Source organism: Aspergillus eucalypticola (genome assembly GCF_003184535.1).
Source record: "Aspergillus eucalypticola CBS 122712 chromosome Unknown BO83scaffold_40, whole genome shotgun sequence".
NCBI classification, from domain to species: Eukaryota; Fungi; Ascomycota; class Eurotiomycetes; order Eurotiales; family Aspergillaceae; genus Aspergillus; species Aspergillus eucalypticola.
In genome coordinates this window covers 43,608-71,275 of record NW_020290314.1, presented here as the reverse complement: position 1 = coordinate 71,275, position 27,668 = coordinate 43,608, and the positions used below count along the sequence as shown (strand labels likewise).

The following is a 27,668-nucleotide window of genomic DNA, read 5'->3' as shown; positions in this document are numbered from 1 at the left end:
CGCTGACAGACGGATGATCATCCGCCTTTTTTTTTCTTTTTTTCTTTTTTTCTTTTCGATTTTCAATTTTTTGGAGTCTTCGACTTTCTGGCGGTCTGCCCATCATATTGCAGACGGAGAAAATGGTTGTTATTTCCTCGGAACCTTCCCCTCGCTTTCTGCCTGAGCGCATGCGCGTACGCATATCATCCAGATCATTAAGCGGGTGATGGACTAGTTAGCTCACTTGCCAGAGTCATATGCTCGAACAACTTGCATGGGGTAAAGCCAAGAGGTTATGCTACGCGCCTGAGTTGGGTTTGGAGCTTGCGCAGATTGACTGTGCCGCAATTCTGACCCTCAGCCAATCTTCGTTCGGCTCCAATACGCCGTGTAGCATTGCATCAGTTGAAACCTGGAACTAACGATGTCCAGGCCCTAATAATACTACTAACTGGCACCATACAAGTCCCCTTGTCATATGGAGCAGAAGAAGAGAAGGAAGAAGAAAAGTGGCCATCCGATTTTGGGTAATTTTTTTTGTTGCCTCGTACAGTAAGTCATGACCGAGGCTGCCTCCGCCCTTTATTTAGGGTGGTGTTTCGCACTTGAATTTCGATACAGCTAGCTGATAAGCTGCCGATGGAACCTTGCCGTTTTCGAATGGTCCACTTAATGAAACTGTAATCGTCTTGGCTTTTCCCTGCGATGCCAAGCTAATGGACTCGAGGAAAGCTGAAGGAAAGAGAAAGCATAGTAGTAGGGAGAAAGAAGATTGGAGAAAAGGCTAGAAAGGTTTGGGGGCGCGTGCTGCTGATTGACTCGACTAGCAGAAAAGATAAGTGAAGGATAACGGCTACTACACCACCATCTTTTACTACTATACTAGCACTCTATATCAATTTCTTATACGAAATACGATGAACAGAACACCCATTCCTTCTCTTCACTATAATAGCTCAGATACATACACCGGAATTTAAAAGCGAGAGATACGAGAATTGGAGTGATTTAGCAAGAAGCCCATCCCGTGATTTGTGTGCTCGTCTACGCTAGTTAATTAGGATGAGTTCGGGGCCGATCGGCCCCAAACGGAGTTGTGGAGATAGTGACACAATTATCGGTTGTCACTCCTTCCTTTTCCCTGGCCATCATGGGTCCTTTTTCAGGTTGAGGATGTGGGAACTTCTCGGCTGAGTGTGGGGGGTTCAAGATTTGCTTTGTTTGTGTACTGCTGCTCCTGCTTCTGCTGCTTCTTGCTGCTGCTGTGGCCACGGCCCACTTTGCCTAGAACAACCCTTCTCCTGTGGGTGGGTGTCAGGCACGGTCGATGGAGGACACCCGACCCGACCTTGAAGGGTGATTTCATCGGCCTTCCTTACAGCCATCATGTGCGACATGTCTGATATATGCATGACTTTGATAATACTGATATCAGATCTACTACCTGAGAACTCCAGCCAGCCTGCTTCTTTGAGTCATAGAAAACAGATCTGTCAACATCGCCTATTCCATTTGACCTTTGTCACTTTTTAGTTTTGTTTTTGTTTCTTTTCTTTTCTCCTCTTTTCCCCTACTTTGCAAGGATGATCCCTCGTAAGCTAATTACCTTACCGACCGGGTCCCTCACTCTCTCTCACAGAGAGAAAGAGAGTCCTTCCAAATCGGGCTTCCCCGTTGTCTCTCAATCAATTCTCAATTCTCTCTCTCGCTCCAGACTCGTCCGTCCCGGATCGTCATCCCCGGGCCCCGCCGCGTCTTCTTCAACTAGGCTACGTACTTGTCTTGTGCTTTGCTACTAAAACTTCCTCAGACTTAAAACAGAAAAAAGGCGCCCCCAAACATACCACCGTGCTCAACCCAGGATGGATCCTCCCAAGACAATAAATGGGTCGGCTAGTCTTTTGACAGTGGCGGATTCAAATCCGCGGCAACTAGTGGGTTTGAGGTTGTCAGTCAGGCCCGGCCTGAAGGCGGCTGACGAATTTACTCCAGATCGTTCCTTCAGCGGTACTTGCTTCGGAGTGAGATCGCAGTTCGGTCGCCAAGAGAGCAACAGGCCCTGCTATGATTCGTCCCCTCGTTTACGTGCCAAATGATGGTAATCCTTCACGGATCTTCAGCCCGCCCCTCCTTCTTCGCCGAGAGGTTGAAATAATGAACACTTATTATTAACTATTACTGAATGCCAACCGAAGGGGTTATAATAGGTTGTGGTAATGATGCCGTCAACGTGGACGGCTGCTGACCTTTTCTTCTGGAAGAATAAGAAAAAAAAAACAATGTGATCATTACCGAAGTAGGCTAAGCAACTTAGGTCTCAGCTTATATGGCAGGGTCTTTAATCTATTCTGGCCTGCTGGGTTTTATACAATACCCCATAGTTGTGCCGTGTCGCCAGTCGCAAATCGAGGATGGAGATGCTACTACGTACCGATCAAGAAGTGGGTGGGATAGGAAAAATTAAAATGAAAAGGCAAATGAGAAAGGAAAGAAAAAAACAGGTTACATACCCTGTCTTTCGGGGATTCATTACATACATTCAAATCATCGCGCAAAGTACTACGTCGTAACCGACAGATGAGATCATCTGGAAATTCAAGTATCGAATAAGGAGGGCAGGCGATCGTCTCACGGCTGCAGAGGATGTGTTGGCAAAGGTCTGCAGATTGTTATCTGGACCGCGCGGTTCTGTTCGGGATGATTTTTATCGTCGACAGGAACGGCAAATAATCGCTAAAAGGTAAGTACCTCGATTAGCTAGTTCGGTTACCCGTGGTTTACTTCTTCAAGGTGAACCATCATCTCTTGAACTTAGTATTAAGAATGAAATTATTATTGAAAACGGGCGACCGAGCAATTACATTGAAGGAAAATAAGAAATTAAAAGGATCGAGGGTGATGATGATGATGGTGGTGGTGGTGGTGGTGGCCTCACGCAGTCAGTCAGTCAGTCATGGCTAATCCCTTAAGCTAGGTTGGGGCCATCCATCCCATGGCCCTCATCTTTAGTCCATACTAAATAAGTAGTAGTTAGTTCCATAGGCTCTTTGTGTACTTTTCCCCATTCCAGTATTTGTTCTCTGTGTGTCCATTTACCCATTTATTTATACTTACTTTTTCATTAATATTATAATATTTTGAAATTTTGAAATTTCTCCCATTCCAATTTCCACCCCCTCCCTTTCCCCCCTCCCCGGTACTAAGGCTCGGACCCACACACATCGTGTCTCCCGCTTGGCTGTCAGGTCGCCTGTCCTTCAGCAATGGCCCTGCGCAATCTGAGACCATAAGAGCCAGACAGCGTTAGAGCCTCGATCCTATTCGTAAACCCGTCCCGACACAACGGTACGCTAGCAAAGCCACTGCAGGTTGGGTTGCTGACTCTAATCCGCGCCCAATAGACGCGGCCCATTATGGCCTTTCTGTTGGCTTGCTTCGCCGGCTTCCTTCTCCCCCCCTCCCTCCTTGCCCTCCCTCAGGCTGGCTCTGGCTTCCCCTTCCCCCCCCCCCTTCTTCTTCCTCTCATTCACTGACTGCTCATTCCTTTTTTTCTTCTCCAAATCCTCACCTGCTGATGGATGATGATGGTCTTGCACGAATCCTGCAGTGATCCTTTTACCCATCCATGTTTTCTTTTTCTTCTCTTCTGCTTATTCTATCTTATTTTACTTTTCTTCTCGGGTTTCATTACTTTTTCCTTTCCCGTTTACTTTGCGAGGTGAGGTGTAGAAATCGAATGAAGGATTGTTCCATATGCCAACTAGCGTCCCCGAAAAAATAATAACAACAATAATAAACAAATTAAAAATAACAAAATCAGTAGTAGAGAGAAAAGATTGACCTTGCTTCCTGCTAACTAAGGATCTTCCCACCGACAAGTCAAGTAAAGTCAGTCAGTCAAGTCAGTCACATTTTTAGTCTTGCGTGACTCCCGTATAATCCCGTTGCGTTCGTTCGTTTCTTTTCCATAACCTACACCACTACCATACTACACAACCTCCCCCTTTTTCTGTATCATTATTTATTTCTCCGAGTAAATCAAAAAAGAAAAGAAAAAAAGTAAGGTCGGCGACCACGCTCGAGTGATTAGATTGGGCTAGCCATTCGAATTAATCATTCATTACTGACAGATAACTACGTAGATAGATAGTAGTAGGGAAAAAAAATAAAAACGAATTTAGCAAAGTAACCCGAACACAACCGGATTCATTCCAAATGAATCAATCGCTATTGACATCTTTCAGAGAGCGAGCGAGCGACGTATGGGTCTCGAACATGTCCATCTCTCCAGAGATAGTAGTAAAGTAATTTAATTTAGTCTAAGTAGATACTATCTCTCTATCTATACTAGGAGGGTAAGAAAAGAGACTGGAGTCATACTCAAAACAGAGAAAGTAAGAGAGAAAGAGAGGCTCGGAGCGAACAGTGGACTACTAACCCACCGCGGACACAATCCTAAGCTAACTAACCTAACTAACTAGCCTCCCACGGCTCCACACACACACACCCCCATCCCCAATCCCAATGTAGATAAGTACAAGATGAAGATTGCTTGTGGAGTACAGCAGCAGCAGCAAGCACAGCACACAAAACGAAACTAGCTCCGGGCCACACAAACCCACCCCCCTCTCTCCCGGTCTCTCTCCCCCCCCAAAGCCAGCTATGGGTAGTTGAGTGGATGTTGTGTCGTCTGATGTTTTCCCGCCAGCGGCCGAAAATCAATCTGAGAAGGCTTGGAAATTGCAAAGAAAAAATTGAACCCTGCAATGCTTCGTTTCGGTCGACCCGTCTTGCAGCCTTGGAACGACCTATCAGGTTCGGGGAACTGAAATGACTTTTTTTTTTAATTTTTTTTTTCGTCTTGGCCTTTTCTCACGCAATGGCAGGGCTGCATGTTGTGGGCGGCGTAAGTTATTTATTTGAGTATGTGTGATGTATTACGGCCGAATGACGGCGTTCTTCTCTTTCGAGGAATATATTTTCCTTTCTGATTAAGTCTTCTTTCGGGGTTCTGGTTTTTGGTTACTACGTATGTTTTTAGATGGTGTCCAGCTAGATCAAACCAAATCCCTAAATATTTTATTTCTAATAGATAGACTCCTAGGAGGAAAGGATGGATGGAAGGAGGGAAGGAAGGAAAGGTATGTTGTCTCTTAAGCTCCTCGCCGCGGGCAGATCGGGCGTCAAATATTTCCAGGTGGGTTCGAACCAAAGAGAAGGCAAAAACGAGTCATTACTTACGACCGCATTAACATTTTCCTTCCTTAGTAGTTTATTAGCTAAGTACGTAGTAGTAAAAGTAGCTGCTGCGGAATGCAAATGGTGGGGAATATAAATACGAGAAAAAGCCCTTGCTGGCGTAACTCTGTTACGCATAACACGGTTTGACACATTCTTCAGCAAGCAAGTCAGTCAATCGATCAGTAGGTGATTATCTATCTATCTAGAGAGTTTTAAGGTAAACGGCATACTTGATCGCTCTCTCACTCACCCACTTTAATGTACATCTTTAACAAAAGCAGTAACCATTTTGCGGTTGGCTGAGATCACTTTCAGTCAGCCTGTCTGTCATTCTATAGTAAGCCAAGAGCCTGAATAATGGCAGGTAAGGTAACTTATTCACTCAAACGTGGGGACTAATACATATTCAGTTTAGAGAAGCTGGCTGGCTCTTTCGCCTTACAATACATACGTACCACATTATTCCAGAACGCTTTTTTTTATTTTTTATTTTGTGTTCAATTTTCTGATTGCTCGGTGTTAAATTTTACTATTATCGTATGGTTATTGTTTATTATTATTATATTATTATTATTATTCTATATTCTATTATTGCTCCTTAGTCCGCGGCCATCCTTCCGGAATTTGTAATTATGCTGATAGGCTGGAGCGTGTGTGTGAGGGTGAGGGTGTGTCCTAGCCATACCGAGACCTGCGCGTTGGAACTAGAAACTGCATGTGCCAGAAGAAAGCAGAGTAACGAACCCATGGTACTGGGGCAAAGGAATGGGTGAATGAATGGGGATAGTGCAGGAAGAATTGGGGGCCGATGAGGAGAATTGACATGGGGGGTAGTAGTAGTAGTGTGTGTGTGTGTGGGAGGGATTTAACTGATTGTGTACATGACGCTCATGCAGATGGCTCTTTTCGAAGGCCTGCTCCCCCTCACTCCCCGCGTGGCCAATCCTCCGCCCAGAGGTAAGAAAAAAAAGAAAAGAAGAGACAAGAGAGGGTAGGGCGCGTTGTTGGTTGGCAAGTTGAGGATGGTGTCATCGTGATTATCATCATCATCTTCTTCATATCCGTGCCAGTTGCCAAATGACTAAATAGGGTTAAGGTAAGTACAATGATAACTTGTGCGATGTAGTGTCAGTAGTGTAGTTTTAGTTAGCTGGGTCGACGATTTGAATGACCCGGACCCATTAAGCTTGTCGTCAATTTGGCCCGGACCCCAAGCGATCATTATCATATCATTATTGTGATTTTGGTTTTGCTTATCCTTATTATTCATCCCCATAATATTACTATCGACGTTAATGACTGGGTGATTTTGAATTAGCAGTTACTATGCTACTTCACTCTTACTCCTCGTTCTTCGTCTTTGTTCTTCGAGAACCTAATCTTGGGGGTGGTTTTTTTTAGGCAATTTTATCAGGATCGATTCCTGTTCCCTTGGCCCTTCCTTCCTTCCGTCACTTTTCCCTTCGTCACACTTTTTTTTCTTTTTTAGAGGACAAAAAAAACCTTGTATTTACGCTTTCGCTTGATTGTGGATTCTTCATTACGGCCTCATTCCACATTGACTTTTCTGATATCTAATCTGCACAGTTCACGAACTGGCCAAGCCGGAATTCTGAGGGGTAAAGAAAAAGACGAAGGCAAAAGAGAGTGGAGTTGGAACCCAGATTCGAAATAAACTAGGAATAAAAACTACATGAGGAGAGAATAGATAAAAATAAAACCAGAGAATTTCAAAAATGGATAAGAATCAAAATGAAAACAAAAAAAGAAAATAAGAAGCCCGAATAAAAATAAGGAAAATCATAGGAAAATCCGAACCAGATCATAAATTACAGCAAGCCCCGATTAATTACCCGATCCAACGGTGACCCTCTCTAAACTAACCTCCCTCAAGCGTCCAGTCTGGCCCTGCACGTCGTCGGTCTGCCAACGTGACCCTGTCGCGATCTCCACTTGTTGAACCATCCATTCCATCGGATGCCATTCTTTCATCCAGTCGTTTTCTTTTTATCCTCGCTCATCCTCTCCTGCAGTTCATCATAGTGAATGCTGAGGATCCATCTGGCGTTGAAAATAAGTGGCGAATCCTTCTGGTGCTTGACGGTTTTCCAGACGATACTATATCCTTGCATATAAGGCCTGGTTGCTGCTATTGTTTCTTGAAACTTTTCTATTTGGTTCCTATCTCATTACTATTCACTGCTATCTATTTTGTTCATCTGGATCACCGGCCGAAATAAATACCGGTATACTACTTTACAGCCACCGCGAGTGAGGACATGCTTGCAGATGGACTAGGGTTGAAGGAACAGACGCGAGAATAAACCCCAGCAACAACAACAGGAGACTACTACTACCATTGCCACCAGTGGACGAACAGCCCTCCCCTCCTACAAGGCTTTCTCCTCTTTTCCAACCAATATACTACCCTCGCAGCTCTCTGCTGGCGCAGGCGCTACACATCACGCCGGTCACCGTCGTGTACCCGCCGTAGGAGTGACTCTCCCACGACCGGACAGGGGGCGCAGTCACTTCGGCCTCTATTACAGGCCAGGCAGTCCCAGAGGTTTGGTACGCTGCATGGGTTAAGAAGAACTAACAGGGACCCTTGGCCACCATTGCCCTCACTAAAAGTCCAACCGGGAGTCTCGTGCGGCGTTGGCGATGCTTTAAGGACTGGCTTGTCCTGGGAAATTAATCGGTTCAACAAAGCTTCTCATTCCTCCTTCTACCCTATCCACGTCACTTCCTCTGGCTCTCCCAAGATTCTTTTTGTTTTTTTCCCTCCTCCTCTTGCTCCCTTTCTCTTTCACCAAGGCACACACCAGTTGTAAGGTAGTGCAACTGTGTAGAAGCGCCTTCGGCCTTCGCTGAAAGAGACACACCCAACATCTGTCACATTTTTTGATTTGTTTTTTCTATTTTTTTTTTTTATTTTTGACTCCTTCCCTTTTTGCTTCTTAATCTCTTACTATTTTCCAACTTTCTTATTTCTCTTAAACTCCTCCCCACCCACCCCCTTTGGTGCTGGCCTCCTCTGGTTAGTCCAACATATTCACTGTGGGCGAGAAGTCATCGTTACTTGCATCTTCGTCAAATATACTTGGTCTCCTTTGGCGGTTGTTCCTTCCCTTCACTGGAACAACTATTTTTGTCTCCGCACTACTTCCTCCACCCTCTTACTACTGGAACACCATCTTCTCTTCCCAAGGAGGAAAAAGAAACACCCCACTAAAGCGTCTATTATTATTATCGCTGTTATTACACATTTACCATGGAGACTCTTCACGAGCGGCCACAGGCAAACTACATGCCGGCTTCTCGTCAAAGCCGCATGGCCATTGATTCTCTATTGAATCCATCATCAGAGAGAGAAAGTACGAGCTCTCGGATGCATTACAGCCACCCAGGACCACAACTGTCGCCTCTATATCCTCCCAGTCCCAACCAATACTTTTATTCCCCCTACTCAGATGGCCACCACCCCTACGCGGAGAGCTCTGCATCATCCCAGGACGCAGCATTTCTTCCTTATCGACCTCGATCGGCCGAGTCCTCGCCCGGCGCATACTCGCGAGAGCGATATGACTCGGTTTCCAGCAGCTCCAGCAATGCTCCGGAGCGACGTCGACCTCCTCGACCGAAGTACGAGGAAGAGGAAATGTACTTCATCTGGTACCACCGCGTGGACCTCTGCCAAGAGTGGAAAGAAGTACGTGAAAGCTTCAACCAACAATTCCCTAGCCGGCAGCGCCGGGGCTTCCAGGGTATCCAATGCAAATTCTATCGCTTCATCAAAGAAAAGAAGTGCCCAACCCTGCGAGAGCAACGGCGTCTCCGTGACGGTGATTTTCTTCGCGAGGGAGCGGGTCTTGCCGCTGAATCGGGGGCCCCGCGATTCGGTGTGGTTGACTGGGTGGGGATATGGTATCCATGGATGCGTGAGTCGAAAGAGGAAGTTCTCAGAAGACGCATACCCAGGTGAAGGAGAAAATAGAAAAAGAAAAGGAGAAAAAAGGCCCTCCTTCACACACCTCCACTTCCTCACTTTTTCCTAATGACCATCCGACTCGACAAATTTGATGTCTTTGAAAATTGTTTTTAATTTTCTATCATTTTGTCTGGAAATTCTCTGATACAACTCACGGCCGTCTGAAGATACCTCTCTGTTTAATTCCTCGATTTCCCCTCTTCTTCTCCTATCCTATCCTCTTTCTATCCTCATTTCTCTTTATTTCTTTTGTCAAATTTCATTTCGCTCTTTACGTCGGCACAATTCAGCATGTTATGTTACTATTACTACTACTACTTTTACTACTTGGGAGGCTATCTGATCTTTGCTTGCATACATGCATCTTACACACATGGCTAAGGGTGGGTTGGTTCTCATCACTGTTTTGTTTTTTAACACCTTTGAAAGGGTTGGCTACGGAAATAACAACTACTGGAACTATGGACAATCATCAATATAACCGAATTATTCTTTCTATCAACCTTTGTAGTAAGGAACAAGCGTAGAGGAACGCATGAATGAATGCGCGAATAATTACACCATGGGATTTCCCAACCGCGAATCAGGCCACACTGTAAGGAAGCCTGCCCACTCTGTTGTCATAGACTCTTTTGGCACTTATGTCCGATGGCCGAGAGGTAGTGAGTGGTACGTATGGATACGGGGGTGAGTGTGTTAGATACGGTATTTTACGCGTAGTGTGTATGGTGGTTACAGATAGTGAAGTATGCTGCAACTAGAAGACTTAGTTGTAGTGTAAGTCAGATCCATACGCCATGTCCAAATGGAATGACAGTGAGTTAGAACATCTTCTATACTCAAGGGTAGAACCGTATATCTACTTTTTCCTGAGAGAGGCTTTATGGAGGAGACGTGGGTTATAGATGCTTTGAAGTATTGACTCAAATGCTGACAATCAGTGTAGCGAAATAAGTATAGTGTTATACCTGAGTAGATCGTAATAAGCATATCAGTGAGAGAAGGAGATAGAATAATACACAAGTGGTAGACTGGCCGAGTGTCTATCTGACTTATCTACTTATTTCCTCTGTACCTGGCTGAGCACTTGACAATCTGTCATACGTACAAGTGAAATGGTAGTACTTGAGATTATCTTTAAATAGCGCATTAAGCCATTGTGGTAGGAATACTCTGCCCTCTACCTATGTATGCGAGTATAGACAAACGAGTACCATGTGGAATTAATATCCAAGAGTATTATAGTAAAATATGCACTACAATAATAGTATAACTAGCATCACCACGGCACACGCTACCCAATCTATAGTCTAGTACAGTAGAGGAGCTTTGATCCTCATTATGGCCACATAGTGGGGGTTTCACTATAGGACTATCCTCGCTTATATGGTTGATCTTATATGGGTTGACAGAACTGGGATGATAGCTAGATAGCATTCACATGTTTATCTCATGACAATGTATACTTAATGCCTAGCTTATAGGATTCTATGTATACATATCCCACGTACTAACCAGCCAAGTCCAATTCTTCCTATCTATCTGTACTCGATATTATACACCGTAATACTAATACTCCAAGCATAGTATACATACACCCCCTCCCCCCAATCTAGACAATACGAGAGAGAAGAATCCAAAGAAAGAAAGAAAAAAAAGAAAGAAATGGAACCAACCAATCGCCGATCCCCTCACCTCACCAACCCAGAATAAGTACTTACTTTCAATCCGAGACATGACAGGTAGACCCAAGCAGACGAAAAAGAGACGCGTGGGAAAGGAAATTCTAGTTTAGTCTGCAGACTGAATTATGCTGATCGAAGGATTTATTCAGATCCCGAACGTACATGAAAGTCAAACCCAAAAGCAAAGCAGGAAAGAAAATCGGAATAGGAAAATGGAAAAGAGAGGGGTAACCTGACCTGACCTAACTTAAGCTAGAACCTACAAATGGTTATTCATTTAGGCGGATGGATGCGTGGATGGAAGGATTCTTGTTGCAGATAATGAGGATTACTTACTGCATAATGTGGATGCACAGGCCATGGATGGAATTCTCGGCATGTAGAATAGTACATACAATACATCATACGTATATACTTGCTTACTTGCTTACTTACTTACATACTTACTTACTTACGTACAGCTGTATGAAGGAGGGAGAGAAAAGAGGAATCGATCAGGTGGGTTGGACAAGATGGAGGTGTTGGGCGTGAATGAGTGGTTGGCTTGTTTTGGTTGTGCATGTATGTCTTACTAGGTTTTTCAACGTTTCTTTTTTTTTCTTGTTTTAGTCTTTTCGTGATATTATTAATTATTTTAATTTTATTTTTCTTCTATCCTTCTTCGCTTCTAGTTTCAATCCCGAAAGATGAGCATGACTAGTACTCCCGTATAATACGATTGTTCAGAGAAAAGTTAGAAGACTCTATCTATCGTATTATCAGATGACAGGGCGAATGATATCGGCTTGAGGATTATTTGAAGGATTTGGACCCCGCATTACTTCGGTCCGTTGGAATCTTATTTTGGAGTCTGTGTGTTAAGGGTCGTGGGGGGTTAGAAGTAGTAAAACTGAAGGAGGAGGGGTGGTGGTGAGATCAACTTAATCTGCTGCTCTCGTGGTTCTTACTGCGTTGGGAATGGGAGGTGAAAAAGGGAAACCGAGATGCTGAAGGATCGATCCATTTTTCTCCCCGGAGGAAGGGAAGAACAGGGAAAGGAAAGAAGGAAGGAAGAATACACCACTGCAATTCTGAAACGGTCCTTACTGGCCGGAGACATCGGTCGACTTGGCTTACGGCCTAGTCCTGTCGTCGCGGCCCAGCTCATCCTGCAGCAGCGATGCGGATGCAGATAATCTCTGCAGAGGCATGACGGCTGCTGATCTTGCGGTGAATCAGGGCCCTACGTTGATGACTTCATGGACGGCAAAAGAGGTCAGTCGAGTCGATTCGAGCCCAGCCTCATCAAGGAGCTCGTCGTCCTCGTCGATTGCCAGCAATAAACATGGCTTTAAAAGTACCATACATACGATGAATTCCTCAACCCAAACAAGGCGTGAGTTCTGCAGACGCAGCCACCCGAGCTAGTCTCGCTGCCTCGTTGTTCGGTCAGCCACGCCCCCATTCCCTGCTCACTTGCTTCCTGATTGATGGCTTGTGCGTGTCGCCCTCTGTATGTGTGTGTGTGTGTGTGTGTGTGTGTCACCGTAATCCCTCCGATCACCAGCTCTCGTCCTCTGAATCCACGTGCGACCGAAACCCGAATCCACTACGATGGCGCCCCTCACTGGCTGAGTCGTCAAAGTCGAACTCCTCGTCATCAGACCGAGCGTACGTCCGGTATTTGTTGTAGATAGCCGTTGGATCATCCTCTTCATCATCCCACGACAATTCCTCATCTGGATAGTCATTTGCGGGATTATTTTCAGCTGCCCGGGATCGCCCGCGGTGTTAGCCTTGTCTGCAGAAGGTCCTGCCAAAATTGCGATCGACTGCTTACCGTTCGAGTCTGCATCCTCGCTATCCCACCGTTCCTCGTCCTCATCGTCTTCGACAAAGTTCTCCCAGTACTCCTCATCCTCCTGCGTGATGACGATAACTCCAATGTCTTGGCGATTCGCATCAATGCCATGCTGCCGCAACCAAGCCTCTTGGTCCGCATCCAAACCAACTAATGGGTCCGTAAGCAGTCCAGTGTCTGGAAGTGGCTTCCGTATGTACGTGTCGTAGACGTACTCCCCGTCGCTCTCGTCCTCTTCAGGCCCCGCGGGCAGAGTGTTCGCCGCCTCTTCAACTTTCTCGACTGGCCCTTGCATCACTTGTGCGTCCGAGGCTCCCGCACGATGCTTATTGGGCGTGCGCGGTTGGAATTTCAACGGAGGCTTGGGCATCACCGAATGAGGCCGAGACGGTCTCAAAAATTGCGACCCTGATTGCTGCGTGTAGTCTGTTTCGGTGGCCGTCACATTCATTTCTGAGTCCAGCTCCAGAGCTACTTTCTCCAGTTCCCTTGCCAATCGTTCCGACTCGTTCTCCCAATTACTCTGATGGGCCGCCTCAGCCTCTCTGTCCAGCACCTGTGAGATATGCTGCTTAGCAGCCGAGATCGCGCTCTTACGCTCCTCTCTCCATTTCTTCTCCGCCTGGTTCACCACCGGCCGCTTCCTCGGCCGTTCGGGCTCGGAGGCCAGAGCGCCCGCAACCGTCATGCTTGCCTGTTCATCCACCTGAGCAGCAGCATCAGCAACCATCGACGCTTGTCTCGAATGCGGCGTGCGCCTCAGTTTCTCTACTAGCACCGCGACCGCGCCATCTTTGCGTTTCTGGACACCACCGCCTGTGCTACGGAGCGGGCTCATTGGCGTAGTGGATCTAGATATCTGGAACCGGCGTAGAGATTGCGTCCGTCCCGGCGAGGAAGCCAGGCTTCCTCTCTCACTGGATGCAGATGAAGCTACCTTTCTAGCGGCATCGGTTCCACTAGAAGCTGGAACAGCAGATGGGGTTCCCGGCTGGCTTTCTGTAGGCGTTGAAAGCAAGGCTTTTCTCAACTTCTCCTCATGTTCTTTCCGAGCGTTCGCCAGGCGACGTTCCTCGCGGAACTCTGCCCCAGGAGACGTGGCTCTTACCAAGGGGACAGTTGCTCCTGCACCAGCGACGCGGTTGGTCACGCCCCCAGTAGTTGGATAGACGGTGTTGCTCACCGACCGCGGAGTAAGCAGTTTTCTCCGCGCTGCTGAGAAAGAAGAGGGGCTAGACAAGCTGTCTTCAGGGCTATTGCCACTGATCTGAACCCTTTGAAAAACAAAGTCCGTGAATCGACGCTTAGTCTGATGCAGCTCTGACTGAATGTCTGGAAATTGCATTAGCGTTGGCAACTTGGTAAAATGATCAAAAGCAGACGGGAACTGCTAGTGATATTCTGCGGTTGAGGGGCCTCGTCACTAAAAGAAGGGCCGCTCATGCAACGAATCAAGGAGTCTTACATAAAGTCTCGACCGGCTCCTCTTCTCTGCGACGCTTGATATTAATTTGTTCTGGAGGCAAAGACATTGTGCTTCAATAGAGGTGTGAAGCGGCCTTTACCGTGTCGTCAAAGAACGGTGGTGATGAAGGACCTCGAGGTGGTGGTGAAATGAAATGATGGTGATCGCAGCGGCTTCGTTTGGTTCCATGGTACATCTTCATCCGGCCTAGCGCGACCAAGCGGGTATATGCTCACGTGATCGCAGTGTTGACGCATTACCCAATGCGGTAGCTGCTACTCCGTACAATCTAGTACTACAGTTCTATTGGGAGTATTATGATATTGTGACCACATGTCTGTCATTTCTTATGCACTGAGCACTCTTCTTCTCGTCTTTCTTATGTTCCTTGCTGGCGGATCCACTATTATCATCCTGGATCAATTACCTCCGCCGCTATATAACCCCTTGTCATAATCAAAATGCAACAGGGGAGCTCTATGCTCGGGATTAGTTCCGTTGAATGGCATCACATATGCAAATAAGCAGCCTGAGACATCAACAGACCCCACCGAAACCGGTTTAGGATCTGGCTGCGATCTCACCCGCCTTTGTAGCCAACTGGAGATCAGAAACGGCAAAATGGCCAAAAAAAAGCAGAATCAAAGTATGGAAATGACAAGAAAGAAAGGCAAAAGAAGATGAAGAAGATCATGCCCAGCTAGCAATACATAGGATGGTATAGGAATAAAGGAATATTAAAATCGGTAAGAGGGGGTTGCCGGAGAAAGGAAATTTGCACAATTAAAAGAAAGAGAGAAAAACCAAAGTGAAGTGAAATGAAACCAATACAAAGAAAGAAATCGGAATGGAGATATCGAAGGAATTAGCCAAGTGGCAAAGCAATATAGATGGAACAGAACGCAGAAGAAGAATGGCTATGCTCATCAAGTGGAATAGCGGGCATCACCCTTGCAGCGGCAGGGTGCAATTATTTAGCTCCAATCTCCTCCTCAGCCCAGCCGGGCAGCGAACTCTCGTTCTGGATGGCCAACCCGAAGCCGGCATGGCTGAGACCGCCTAGAGCAGAGGTGAAGCTTGAAAAGCTGCTTTGTGGCTGATGAGCAATTCCGGAACGGGGAGGCTGGCTCGAAACAGACCCGAAAGGCTCCTGAGAAAACGATGGCAAACTCACGGCCCGGGAATGTTGCGCCCGTGGCACATTCAGGCTGCTGGTGCTAGCAGTAGCATGGTGGCCGGGGCCCGTAGAGCCGTTGGTTACATTCAAGAATCCGTTGGTCGACGGCTTGTGTTGGTGCAACGGGGCCTCGATGCTGCCGTTGGAAAGCTCACCAGTGCTCGCGCCATTGTAGAGCGACTGCTGTTGTGGCGGTTGAGGCTGGGACTGGAGACCAGCTAAGGTCATGGGGTCATTCAGCCGGTTTTCCTGCTCCTGAGCTTGCTGGGCGGACATTTGGTTGAGGTACATCGTCAAAGGATTGTTTGCACCGACATTCAAAATGCCAGATGGGGATGAGACGGTCTGCAGGGGATGCCTGTGGTGCTGACCATTCTGAGAACCCGTAGACCCTGGGGCAGGAGACAGCGCAGGATGAGTCGGGCTAGAGCCCGAGCCAGATTGGCTTAGGTTCTGCTGGAAGCCATTCAAGGCTGGAGAAGGTGACTGAGGTCCCTCAAACCCGGACCCATTACGACCCTGCGGACCTCCATTACCAGCTTGACGCGGGGGGTTTCCGCAGCGATCCTTCCCAAAGTTGATCTTGAATCGCTTGTATTCGTCGCGGTTCCGCATCCCTTCAATCGCCTTGATGGCATTGGCGATGTTGGTGAAATTGACAAATGCGCAGCTCTTTTCACGGAGCGTGTTCACAAGCTCGATCTCTCCATATTCGGAGAAGTCTTGGCGAAGGCGCTCCTCCGACCAGGTCTCATCAAGATTACCGACATAGACATTACGAGAAGCACCGCCACTCACGGCCAGGGCGATAGCTGGCGGAAGAGGACCGGAATGCTTACCCCAGCCAATCTTCAGACGACGGTTATGAATCATGAGGCCCTGCAGGTTGCTCAAGGCGTAGAATGATGCGGCTGACGTAGGATCAATGAAAGTGACAAAACAGATATGCTTATCGGGAATATAGCGAATATGATGCAGCAAACCACCACGTACAACGTTGCAAATCTCCTCGATAGTCGTTTCGGGGTGAATGTTGCCCAAATATATGGTCCGGTTGCCCAAGTTGTTAACTCCGCCGGCTGTGGTGGCCACAGCTGCGGCGGCCACAGATTGCTGAGCGAGTGCGTTGGTGATCAAATCACGGTCCGCCGAATTGAGGATGTGTGCATAACCAGGGGCAATACCCAGGAACTGAGCTGCATTTTGCTGCTGTGTTTTGGAAACATAAGCGCACCGATCTTTGCCGTAGAATACGCGCCTGGGTGCCTGCCACTTAGCCTCTTGAGGAAGTTGAGAAACAGCCTTCATCGCGTTGCTGATGGACAGGAAGTGGACGAATCCAATCGCCTTCTCCTTGACGATCTTGACGGTATCGATAGGCCCGAATTTTCCTAGCTCCTCCCGCAGTTCCTCTTCTGTCATGTCCTCCGACAGATTGCCCAGGTATACATTCCGCGATGCGCCGGACTGCTGCACAGCCAAAGCGACCGAAGTAGGCACCTGGGAGGGTTTGCCCCAACCCACCTTGATGTCATTCCCCTTGATGGCAAGCTTCTTCAAGATTGCATCCGAGTGAAAGTGGGTTGCGGAGTTGCTGTCCAGGAAGGAGATGAAAGCACAGTTCTTATCGGGAAGCAAACGAACCGACTCGATTTGACCGCTTCGAACATGATTCAAGATCTCTTCTGCGGAGGTTTCTGCCGGGATGTTGCCTAGGTATACGGTTCGGCTCGTACCCGAAAGCAAGCCAGGGGTCACCGAGGCAGCGGGACTTCCGTACCCTGCGTTGCCCAGTGGCCCCATCCCACCAACAGGAGACTGAGGAGCTCCCAGCATTTGAGAATTACCTATACCATCCGTCGACATCATACTAGAATATAGGCCAGCATTCTGCGAGGGCTGGGTTGGACTTCCGAGCTGATGGTGACTCTGATGATTCTGGGCATGTGATGAGGCATTCGTCTGAGGAAAGCCGCCGAAATTGGCGAATTGAGGCGAGGCGAATGCAGAAGGAGTACCCGGCTGAAAGGGGCTACCAAGCAGCAGCTGAGAAGGTAGCAGGGGAGTGAAGTTCATGTCAAACGCGGCGCCAGAGGCGGCCATGTTGTCCGAGACGGGAGCAGAAGTATTAATCGCAGGGATATTGGCTCGACGAGCGTTCCGGTCCGTTAGGCCCTGCAGGGGAATATTGTTGGAGGCGTATGCTCCGTGAGAGAAGCCGGTGCTGTCCGCGTTGAGGTGGGAAAACTTGGAAGGGATCAGACGACTCGGAATGCTTGCATCGGAGGTTTGCATGGCGAGGGAAGGGAGCGAGTAGGACACAATTGTCCTCCTAATGAAGGAAAACGGATTAAGATGAGTTCGTGGTCGATGGAAATTAACGATATCACTTAGTCAAGGGGGAGAGGACGTACTAGGCAATCAACACGGTAGGAATGGCCAGGAGAGAGGGAAAAAAGGCCGGGCCCGATGATCACCCCCAAAAAGAGAAGGGGGAAAATAAGGAAGAAAACAGAGACCTGAAGAGGCCAGAATGAGGGTAACCAAACTGAGAAAGAAGAGCAGAAAGGACGGCAAAGAGCACGGAGCAGAAAGACTGCCAATAAAGACGTGTCTAGAAGGGATCCCGCTAGTCAATTGGAATGTGCATGGACAATGAGTGGTTGAGTTGGTGGAAACGGAGACAAACCTGCGCTGGTTTAGTTGCTTTAGGGGGCTTTGCGGGTGAGGAGGCCGAGAGACTAAAGCAAGAGTGATGTTGTGCTCCGACTGCGATCCAACCGAGATTAAAATGGGAGGACAAAGATAATAGATAAAAATAATGATAAAATAAAGGTGGCCCTGTCAAATGAGAGTACGGAGTACTGGAGAGGGAGAACGCCCCAGACCTGCCAGAGTGCCAGGTTGTAGCGGACCCAAACGTTGACAAAGAAGGTATCCAAAGGCCGCCGACAATCCAACTGAAAAGGGATAAGTGGTAATAACAGTAGACGAAGAGTAAAAGAAAAGCAAAGGGAAAGAGAGAAAGTAATTGCAAAGAACAATTAAACTAAAAGGTTACAGCCGCCAGTACAAGTTAAGCGGAAAAGAAAGGTGAGGGAAAAAAGAGGGCCCCTGGTAGGGGAAAAAGGGGGGCGCGTGTTTGAGGGACACAGGCGCGATAAATAGTGAGGAGAAAATAAAGATAATAATGAATGAACGATATCCGCGAGGACAGAACAAGAACAACACCCTCCGATTCTTCTCTTGCGTTTCCCAAACTACCTTATAGAAATGCAAGTAAACAGTAATCAAACAAATGAAAGCTTATCAGAATATTATCATCAACAACTCAAGTAATTAAAACAAAATCACAATCGAACCAAGGGAACTGTTGTGGGAGAACCAACAATCCCAGATAGTAAAGAACGCGAGGAACTAGCCAAAAAGAGACAGACTGGTACAGGGTCAGGTAAGCAAGGAATGGGCCGAGACAGAGCAGCAAGTATGTAATCGATGTATCAAAGGGGGAGGAAAAGCAGGTGGGTAGAAAAGGGGATTTGCGGCAGAAGGATTCCTCAACCAGTCAATTCTCCATGGTGAATTTGAACCATCATTGTGACTGCGGGAAAAGTCCCAATGGATAATTATAGTAATAGCGTAATCAATTCTTGTGGAGTGAAAGGTTTTAGCAGATCCATACTTTTGAGGCAAAAGATGGGGAAATGGTCTCCATCCAACCATCTGTCATCCGTCGCATGAGCAGCACTAAGCAGCGGCTCTCCCACTCTGAAGCATGCTGCGCTTCCACGCTGATTGAAGCGCTTTGTTCTGCTATCATTCGATCTCAGAATGGGTGGTATCAAGTAGCCTGCCCAAAGCAACCGCTTCTGGTTCGTGTTCAGACGATGGCCGACTAATAAGTTCGGGAGACAGCGTAATTTCGGCCAAGGCAGATGCTGAGAAATCTATAATTCGTTCTATCGCCCTGCAGCAGCGGTATCAGCGCCTCCAGGAGTTATGCCATCCCCTGAGATGCATCAGTTGGGTCTTTGCTTTTCCCACATTGCGATCGGTCATTCTGATCATAAATGATTGATCAATCAGCGGAAGTGCCAGAATTCGGGGCTAACAGGAGACTTTTCAACCAGCCACAGCGTCTACGAACGATCTGTGTTGGTGGGGTGTCCTGGTCAGCGGCTCTTGGTCCTGACGGACTATGTGTTGATCCGATCCGGCTGCAGAACAATAGGGTCTTGGCGCCTTAGGCCTACCTTCCATGGCGGCCTTTTTGCAAATGGCCAGTACCATACTTCGTACAGTTATAACCCTTTCACTAATCCGTACAGAGTTAATGCCCATAGGATTGCTGGTTGAGAAGACAAGAAACATCTTTAGAAGATATGACATGGCAATTGAGATATTCAAAACGGTAGCGCTTCCTGTCTCTATCGGCGTGAGGGGCCTTATCTTAGACATCATTGGATGTGTCTTCTTCTCAGGACTACTTCATCCCAAGCATGAAACCCTCGATTTTGCTCATAACTAATGGATCCGGTGCATAATGGCTACTGTACTACATCGTCCGGACGTAGGATTATCCCGGGTCTCCAAGTGGTTAGATAAGGTAGTATCCGTGCTGGGCGGCAGAGTGTATGCCTTATTGATGCCTGAATAATACGTGGGGATATCGGGATCCAAAAATTTACCCCTCCACTGTTCACTTCCACACTGTGCGAGTTGAACATTTCGGCCTCCATTCCCGCGGGACTTGCTGCATAGTCGCCTTCCTGATCAGAGTGCTGGTCTACATGTGAGTGCTTTCTGTCATTTTGTCTTATCACTCAATGCCTATGAGCGCCCGATAAGAAGACTCTCGTGGTGACTCAAATGCGTCTCCGCAACACATTTGACTGACATCTCCGCCAGAGCCCAGCCCATCCCCCCCCCCCCCAACAATTCACTCGCGCTGGCCAGATCCCTACACCTGAGGCACCAAAATGGCTTCTATCTACATTGACGAAGATGTCGGCAGGGACGACTCGACCGCCAACGGAACCGAATCTGCCCCCTACAAGACTCTCCTTCATGCTTTCTTGCAGCACGCTCCTACCGATGGCAACCAGTACTTGACCCGCAAGTCCCAGAGTGAGCCCACGGAGGCAGGTGCCGACCCCGCGTCTAAATTGGAGTGGAAGCCGGCCACGAAGTCGGCGGTCAAGAAGGCCACCAACCTGTATGAGCAACGGAAGAGAAAGGCTGCGAAGGAACAAGAATTGGCTATCCGTGAGAAGCAGGAGGCTGAGAAGCGACAGGCTATCCTTGAGGAGGCAAAGAAGGTCGTTCTTACGGAGGACACATCACTTCCCAAGCCCACCAAGATCCGTCTTGATGTGACTGATCCGGCTGTTGTCAAGCTGGGATCCCCCGAGTCTGAGATTCCTGGAACTCGTGTTCGTGTGGTTGGAAGAGTTCACCGCCTGCGTGCTCAGAAGGACGTTATCTTCCTCACTCTGACCGATGGCTATGGCTACCTGCAGTGCGTCCTGACGGGCAACCTGTGTAAGACTTACGATGCCATGACTCTTACCCTTGAGACCTCGATTGCTATCCATGGTGAGATGCGTGCCGTCCCCCCTAAGCAACATGCTCCCAACAACCGTGAGCTGCACGCCGATTTTTACACTATCATTGGCCGCGCTGCTGGTGACAAGGAGGCTATCACCACTAGAGTTGCACCTGATGCTGATCCCCAAACCCTCTATGACAACCGTCACCTCGTCCTCCGTGGTGAGACCGCCTCGTCAGTCATGAAGGTTCGCGCGGCTACCCTCCGGGCTTTCCGTCAGACCTTCGAAGAGAACCGCATGCTGGAAGTCACCCCTCCTGCCATGGTTCAGACTCAGGTGGAGGGTGGAAGCACCTTGTTTGGTTTCGACTACTATGGCGAGAATGCTTATTTGACTCAGTCCTCCCAGCTTTACCTGGAGACTTGCCTCCCCTCCCTTGGTGATGTCTTCTGTGTGTGCCCTTCTTTCCGCGCTGAGAAGTCGCTTACCCGTCGCCATCTGTCCGAGTACACCCACATCGAGGCAGAGCTTGACTTCATCACTTTCAACGACCTCCTTGATCACCTTGAGCACGTCATCTGCCGTGTTATTGATCTGACTCTGGCTGAGCCGGCCACCAAGGCTCTCATCGAGAAACTCAACCCCGACTTCAAGCCCCCCAGCCGCCCCTTCAAGCGGATGAAGTACTCCGATGCCATTGAATGGCTGCGGGAACACGACATCCCCAACGAGGAGGGCAAGCCTCACGAGTTCGGTGATGACATTGCCGAGGCTGCTGAGAGAAAGATGACCGATATCATCAACCAGCCCATCTTCCTGACCCATTTCCCCGCTGAGATCAAGGCTTTCTACATGAAGAAGGACGTTGAAGACCGCCGTGTCACTGAGAGTGTGGACGTTCTCATGCCTGGTGTTGGTGAGATCGTCGGTGGTAGTATGAGAATGGACGACTGGGATGAGCTCATGGCCGCCTACAAGCACGAAGGCATGGATCCTTCCCCATACTACTGGTACACTGACCAGCGCAAGTAAGTCAAGCCTTCACGAGCCTCACCCCGTCATGTAATTTTTTCTAAAGAGGCGTATAACTAATATGCATCTACAATATAGGTACGGTACCTCCCCTCACGGTGGTTACGGTCTTGGTCTCGAACGTTTCTTGGCTTGGTTGTGTGCTCGTTACACCGTTCGCGACTGCTCCTTGTATCCTCGTTTCACGGGCCGTTGCACTCCTTAGGCGCTTTGATGTCATAGACAGGATTTATAGATACATGATACATCGATTCATCCCAGATGTGATATCGGTGGTGATGGTAATACTCTCTGATATCGACTATGAAAGCAAATCGTCATGTTTCATGAAATTCTGGTAGCATTACAGGACCTATCGTAAAGTATCATTCTGATTGTTTTTTAATTCCATATCCTAACGATATTGTAGCCGTCATTATACGGTCGCTTCGACACCAGCTTCTTATAAATGAAGAAATAGAAGCCGTTGACGTCGACGTACATGAAAGCTATCGAGTCTGGAAGTGAGACCAGTGTGGGTCGTGATGAAAGTAAAGGAGTACTAAAACTGCGTCTTTACACTACAGTCCGTCATAATATCGATCCGTAGACAAACGCAGTAAGTAGACAGTGAGTCACCATATCACTGGGAAGAAGTTGACGTCGTAAGTGGGGGAATACTAATATAACACTGCAAGAAAGACCCGTACTGAGAAGGCACCACCACAGTCTGCAGCCAAGGATGTTGTTGGTTGGACGCTCAAGGGGGTTTAGCTCCGTTTGACATCACGAGCAGCGACTACTACTACTACTTCTACTGTCTCTCTACATATGATGATCGCTCGATCACTTTCTCAACTCATTAGTCCTTATTGTCAAATTTCGAATTGGGTGATCGAGTGCGACAATTAACATGTATAATTGGTTTAGGTAAGTGACGGCTTTCATTGATGGTTTCTCATGCAGCTTCCCTGCAGGAAGCAGCCAAGCCGATATCGCTCGCTGAACACTCTATGTCACCATAGTGGGCATTCAGAGTCGCGACAAGCACATCGCTATGCTGAGCCAAAAGTGTAGGGGGCAGATATGGATAATGGTGCGTCCAAGGCCGGCCTCCATTGGAAAAGCAAGCTCTGTCCATAGGGACAGTTAACATGGCCCCTCTAGGAATACAGTATGCTAACTGAGATAGACCGGTGCAACAAGAGCCTGACTGCAACACAGTACCTGGTGCGAGACATTTGCTGGTCTAGAGGATCGTACACAGCGTTCTCTCAGCACACGGCGGCCATCTATGCTGCTGGTGGCGGCTCTCTCTGGAATAATATGTGAGACGATAGATACGTAGACTTTCCTTATCTTGAAAGAGCCGACTAATATGATACTAGACCAAAAGATATACGAATAACTCGTCTAGCTGTATCTCACCACCCTCATCTGCGTTCAAAGGGGACCAGGAAACCTTGTGAAGACCTTATCAAACGATCATGCGTCATGCAGACAATCTGCTGGAGATGCGAGGCATAGCAGGGTTGAAGTCATTCAGTTCGGGTTGTGATTATTCCGACCACGGGCCCCTTGGGTAGTCTGGCCATCGTTGGCGGAATTCTCAGACAAGGCTGCCAGAATTTGCTGGTGGGTGGCGTCCGAACGAATCATGGAGACCATCTGATTGACAGTATCCTGGTCTCCATTGCGGACTAATCCTAGAAGCTGTTCGAGAAAGCTTCGGTAATAATCCAGTTCCTCGGCGAGTCGGTCAGATGTTTGAGAAGAGTCGTTTGGAGGCTCGAGACGCGCGCTTTGACTGCTCTGGTTGCGGCGACTATTGGCAATAAACAGTCAACCGATACTGTCAAGAGGATACGGGCGAAATATACAAAGTTGTTAACAGTAAGGTACCTACCTGTGGTCGCCGTTTAGTGACGAGCCAGTGTTTTCTTGTCTCATCCTGTTGTCTGCAGAGGCGGGAGTCTCGAATCCCAACCTGTGGAGATGCCCCTCGTTTGTTTTTCGTCGAGATGGCTGCTCGGCGGTGGGGTGTATATTATAACGTTGCAGGAACGATAAGGATCAGATTAGAGAAGTGAAGTGGCGACTGATATCGAGGAAGGTCCAGGCTGAACAGTGCCCCACAAGACAAGGAAATCAGTTGATCTGGTGACAGGTGTACTCCGTAATATGGGTGCCTTTTGATCCCAAAGAGCTTAGCCGAGTTACCAGTGGAGGCAAGCTATGCCCAGGCTGTTGATGCAGTGGTTGACCACGCACTTGGGTGCTGCCGCCCAATGGCCCAACAATAATATTCCGCTTAATGGTGGAATTATTGAGAGGGGATATCTGAGGCTAGGAAGAGACAGCTGTCGGGTTGGGAGGGGGGAGTGTCCATCCTCTGACCTAAGCCACGCGAACAGGGATTATTCTATTGGCCAAGAGTCAGTTCCTCATTAGGGTGTTCAGCAGATCGATCACAGGCCCTGGAGAAGCCATAGGACGGTATTGCAGAGGGCAAAGCCCAGAAAGGATCATCATTGCGCTGTCCTGACCGGGCACGGTTTTGCTCCCTCGATGGTACCCCATCAGACCAGCACCATATGTGACCATTTTGCGGGCGACTTTGTTATCCGCAGGCACATTTGGCCGAGCGGGCCAGTCAAGAACCATGGAATAAAGCTACCCGCAAACACAGAGCACTGTAAGGTTAGGCCTGTTAGTTGGTTTGGGGGATCTTTGGTACTGTGCTCGCGGAGAAATCTCCCAGCCAATCCTCGCTCCCTCTCGTCTCCGCCGCCGATTCGGGGAAACATCGCTTTTGTAGTTGCACGCTAGAACATCTGGTGCCGTGACTATACGTCAACCGGGTCACTGACCTTTCCTCTCTTCCCTTTTTTCCTCCCCAAGACTGTCTGGTCATTGCAATGCTGATCCTTTATACCTACGATATTATGTATCAAATGTGGGAAGATTTCGCGATGCAACAGCCTGGCTCCAAGTCGGCGGGCAGCCGCCACCAGCTTTTGTGACTATTGTATTAGCCCCCGTTTGACTGTGGAAATGCTTCACTGCCTGGCAGAAGAGTTTGCTTCTATGGAAGCTATGAACTGACACTTATGTAACAAGGCGTCACATCAAATACTTTCTCTCTCGCAGACCTGCATATCGATGACGAGGAATGAGTGGAATCGTACCTGCCGAGAACCAGAATCGCCTCCTGACCTCGAATTTATCGCGACAAGTTTCTCGAAAATCGTCCTCCCGCAACAAGAAAGAGATACGGATTCAGAGTTTGGTGTCATCAGCATCAGGTCATCTAGGATCTCAACGGTCCCGCGTTGCGTCTTGTTGTCATCTTGTTGTCAACTAATCCAAGAAAACGGCGATTGTTTGTCTTCGGTGGAAACACACTGGTAGTGGCTGAGGGCACCATAATGGTATCAAGACACGGATTCATCTTCCGGTTTGACTACCCCAATATATACTGGCAAATTCTCGATGTGGCACAAATCCATGGCATAACTGGCTTGTCAGTCCTCTGAGCATTCTGCTCGCAGGCATGTTGGGGTATACACAATCCGCCTCGCAAGTTTCACACCTATAAAGTGTCTCCTCTGAGAGCTGAAGACTTGCTCCAGTCATTCCGATTATCGAGTGAATCCGAGACGTGCCTTTCGGTCAAGCTCAGTACACTCCGAAGAGGGAAAGAGAATACCACAGGAAGCGCGATGATCTTTGGTTTCCAACTGTTAGGCTTTAGGCACAGTGAGGGCACCTCAGATCGTTTTCGCGAGCACCCCATCGGTTCGGTATGCTCGTAAAGCGCATCTAGGACAATCTGCCGTATTATACCAAAGACGTCTCTCTATGGAACCGAAGGTCGTTGCTTGTGCTGGACTTGCATGGGTGGTAAGGACCCCTGTTCGAATGAGCGCCAAGCTTTGTAGTCTGGCTCGATTTGACGTGCAGATCTAGCGTCAATCTTCGATGGTTTCATCACAATGAACTCAGGCATCCACCAGATCTAAAGCTTCGTTGCAAGCCTGCAAAAGATACACGTGGTGCTCAGGACTTCACTTTATATGACTACCGTCTGTTGTGTGACTCCAGAATAGATTTCTCGCTCGTATCGCAATCGTCAATCACGCTCGTGTGTTGGATCAGCGACTGAGTATGCTGTCATATGTTTGGTTACGTCACGGGAACTAGTGCGCTTTAGCATGAACGTCAGGCCTGTCAAGGTACAACTCCGTTCGATACGCTTGCATCGAAGGTGCCATGTGCGACGTCCTAAGTTTGATCCGTACAACCAGGTCTGGCTTTCTTGATCGGGCATCAACATTGGGCAGAGACTCCACCGATTGAATGCCGAGTGTAGTGCAGTCTATCGAGTTTGAAATGATTGGGTGATGCTGATAAATTAGTAGAAAGGTGCTATTCCAAGCAACTGCATACCAAGCTTCGTTCGCGCTTTGGCACGCCTTGTCCTGTTCAAATGCCAACATCTCGGTGATCAAGGCATCGGGCCGACCCTACAAATTGTCCAGACCTGCCAGAGTCCATTCTGGCGCTCCACCGGCGGGCAGGCTGCTGTAAGAGTTCGGAAGATGTTATGAGAATCTGGCTTGCTTCATTTCCGGGGATTGACCGGATTCGCAACGACGGAAAGTCCAATCGCCCGCCGTGAGAACACTGGCTATTGTGGGCGTGGGCAAGACGTCTCGGAAGTAGAGGTAAGAGCCAACTGTAGAGGACTATATTTCGGCTCTGACCAAACCGCGCAGAAGGCGAGCTTACGCCCAGTATTGTCCGTGCAAGCGCAAAGTTTTGCAGAAGCCAGAAATTTGTGTCGAAAGTGAAGTAGTCTTCGCTTACCAGTCGGTTTTCAGTCTCTCTAGTAGATCAATCACATTCGTGGGTTCTGCTCCAGGTTAGGCACTGGCAGCTAAGAAGAAGCAACCATAAAACCTGAAGGAGATGAGGAATACCTACCTGGAGAGAAAAGGGGGGCGGAGGGAGCAGGGCAAGGGCAGCAGCAACCAGACGAACCGGGTGGTTTCTAGCGCCAAGGTGAGTGCCCATTAGCGAAGGAAAATACATCCAGGAATCCTCATTGGGCAACTACTGGACGCCTCCGAAGTCATCTCCCGAACGCGAGGAAAAAGGTCATGCGTTCTGGCAACGCTTACAAACTATCAAGGCGCATGCCGTGAGAGGATAAGTGTGAGAAGTTTGCATCAGTACTAACCTTATGGCTCAAAATATCAGTGGAGCCTTCACAATTCCGGCGGACTCCTCGCATTTGACATCTCTTTATGACATTGCGGGTTAGCGATGCAAAGTATGGCTTGTACCAGTGAAGACTTGTCGACTACACTTGTTCAGCAGCCCTGGGCATGCCATGAGAGGTTGCAATCCAGAATTTGCAAAATCTGACAGTCAACAACAGACCTTGCTCGGTGTCTCGCTTCGGCTGGCATTCAAAGTATACCGGTGGAGGCGCTCTTCCGCGTATTTATTGCGAGCAATGAGAAACCCAACAGTACGTCGCAGAGTGCAGTACTCTGCCTGAATAGGTCATTCTAAGGGAAATCCATGTCCATACTGACTGGTCACTGTCGACTTGAAAATAAGGAAGCGCGATGACAACAACGGCAAAAAGCGAATATTTACTCGGTTCCGGTCGTTGTTTGTCAGAACGTCTACTGAACCATGTCTCGAGGCGGAGTCTCA

At 48.2% G+C, this 27,668-nt stretch overlaps 7 protein-coding genes across 7 annotated transcripts; 3 read left to right on the top strand and 4 right to left on the bottom strand.

The window, feature by feature from the left end:
• Positions 1-8,497: 8,497 nt before the first annotated feature.
• BO83DRAFT_403487 (uncharacterized protein) lies at positions 8,498-9,208 on the top strand (the record flags this gene model as incomplete). Its single annotated transcript, XM_025533623.1, has 1 exon — positions 8,498-9,208. One exon carries the CDS (start codon positions 8,498-8,500, stop codon positions 9,206-9,208), a length of 711 nt encoding a protein of 236 aa, XP_025382719.1.
• A 2,737-nt stretch (positions 9,209-11,945) lies between these two features.
• BO83DRAFT_371641 (Iwr1 domain-containing protein) lies at positions 11,946-14,340 on the bottom strand. Its single transcript, XM_025529946.1, has 3 exons — positions 14,205-14,340; positions 12,719-14,071; positions 11,946-12,647 (listed from the first exon to the last, which is right to left on the bottom strand). Exons 1-3 carry the CDS (start codon positions 14,269-14,271, stop codon positions 12,439-12,441), a joined length of 1,629 nt encoding a protein of 542 aa, XP_025382718.1. The 5' UTR covers positions 14,272-14,340; the 3' UTR covers positions 11,946-12,438.
• Positions 14,341-15,174: 834 nt separating this feature from the next.
• BO83DRAFT_432075 (putative differentiation regulator (Nrd1)) lies at positions 15,175-17,676 on the bottom strand (the record flags this gene model as incomplete). The annotated part of the gene is made up of 1 exon (XM_025535606.1): positions 15,175-17,676. One exon carries the CDS (start codon positions 17,674-17,676, stop codon positions 15,175-15,177), a length of 2,502 nt encoding a protein of 833 aa, XP_025382717.1.
• Positions 17,677-18,029: 353 nt separating this feature from the next.
• Positions 18,030-19,909, top strand: BO83DRAFT_403484 (uncharacterized protein; the record flags this gene model as incomplete). The annotated part of the gene is given in 8 exon segments (XM_025533622.1): positions 18,030-18,105; positions 18,235-18,315; positions 18,764-18,865; positions 19,266-19,435; positions 19,512-19,583; positions 19,666-19,703; positions 19,797-19,816; positions 19,836-19,909. The coding sequence occupies 8 exon segments, from the start codon at positions 18,030-18,032 to the stop codon at positions 19,907-19,909; spliced, it is 633 nt and encodes a 210-aa protein (XP_025382716.1).
• A 380-nt stretch (positions 19,910-20,289) lies between these two features.
• Positions 20,290-22,387, top strand: BO83DRAFT_421319 (asparagine--tRNA ligase DED81). Its single transcript, XM_025534988.1, has 2 exons — positions 20,290-21,958; positions 22,041-22,387. Exons 1-2 carry the CDS (start codon positions 20,361-20,363, stop codon positions 22,165-22,167), a joined length of 1,725 nt encoding a protein of 574 aa, XP_025382715.1. The 5' UTR covers positions 20,290-20,360; the 3' UTR covers positions 22,168-22,387.
• Positions 22,388-23,290: 903 nt separating this feature from the next.
• On the bottom strand, positions 23,291-24,200 carry BO83DRAFT_179373 (uncharacterized protein). The gene is made up of 2 exons (XM_025526461.1): positions 23,848-24,200; positions 23,291-23,766 (listed from the first exon to the last, which is right to left on the bottom strand). The coding sequence occupies exons 1-2, from the start codon at positions 23,889-23,891 to the stop codon at positions 23,484-23,486; spliced, it is 327 nt and encodes a 108-aa protein (XP_025382714.1). The 5' UTR covers positions 23,892-24,200; the 3' UTR covers positions 23,291-23,483.
• A 177-nt stretch (positions 24,201-24,377) lies between these two features.
• Positions 24,378-26,203, bottom strand: BO83DRAFT_403481 (uncharacterized protein; the record flags this gene model as incomplete). The annotated part of the gene is made up of 10 exons (XM_025533621.1): positions 24,378-24,614; positions 24,679-24,750; positions 24,812-24,816; positions 25,109-25,193; positions 25,217-25,290; positions 25,317-25,355; positions 25,421-25,533; positions 25,700-25,796; positions 25,853-25,917; positions 26,181-26,203. The coding sequence occupies 10 exons, from the start codon at positions 26,201-26,203 to the stop codon at positions 24,378-24,380; spliced, it is 810 nt and encodes a 269-aa protein (XP_025382713.1).
• Between the last annotated feature and the right edge of the window lie 1,465 nt (positions 26,204-27,668).

Excerpts from the sequence above, each read along its gene's own strand:
- BO83DRAFT_179373 (XM_025526461.1), bottom strand. The coding sequence starts at position 23,891 with ATGAGACAAGAAAACACTGGCTCGTCACTAAACGGCGACCACAG. Across the intron at positions 23,767-23,847 it reads TCACTAAACGGCGACCACAG|TCGCCGCAACCAGAGCAGTC; the intron begins GTAGGTACCTTA and ends TATTGCCAATAG.
- BO83DRAFT_421319 (XM_025534988.1), top strand. The coding sequence starts at position 20,361 with ATGGCTTCTATCTACATTGACGAAGATGTCGGCAGGGACGACTCGACC. Across the intron at positions 21,959-22,040 it reads TGGTACACTGACCAGCGCAA|GTACGGTACCTCCCCTCACG; the intron begins GTAAGTCAAGCC and ends TCTACAATATAG.
- BO83DRAFT_371641 (XM_025529946.1), bottom strand. The coding sequence starts at position 14,271 with ATGTCTTTGCCTCCAGAACAAATTAATATCAAGCGTCGCAGAGAAGAG. Across the intron at positions 14,072-14,204 it reads GGAGCCGGTCGAGACTTTAT|ACATTCAGTCAGAGCTGCAT; the intron begins GTAAGACTCCTT and ends TGCAATTTCCAG. Across the intron at positions 12,648-12,718 it reads CGAGGATGCAGACTCGAACG|CTGAAAATAATCCCGCAAAT; the intron begins GTAAGCAGTCGA and ends GATCCCGGGCAG.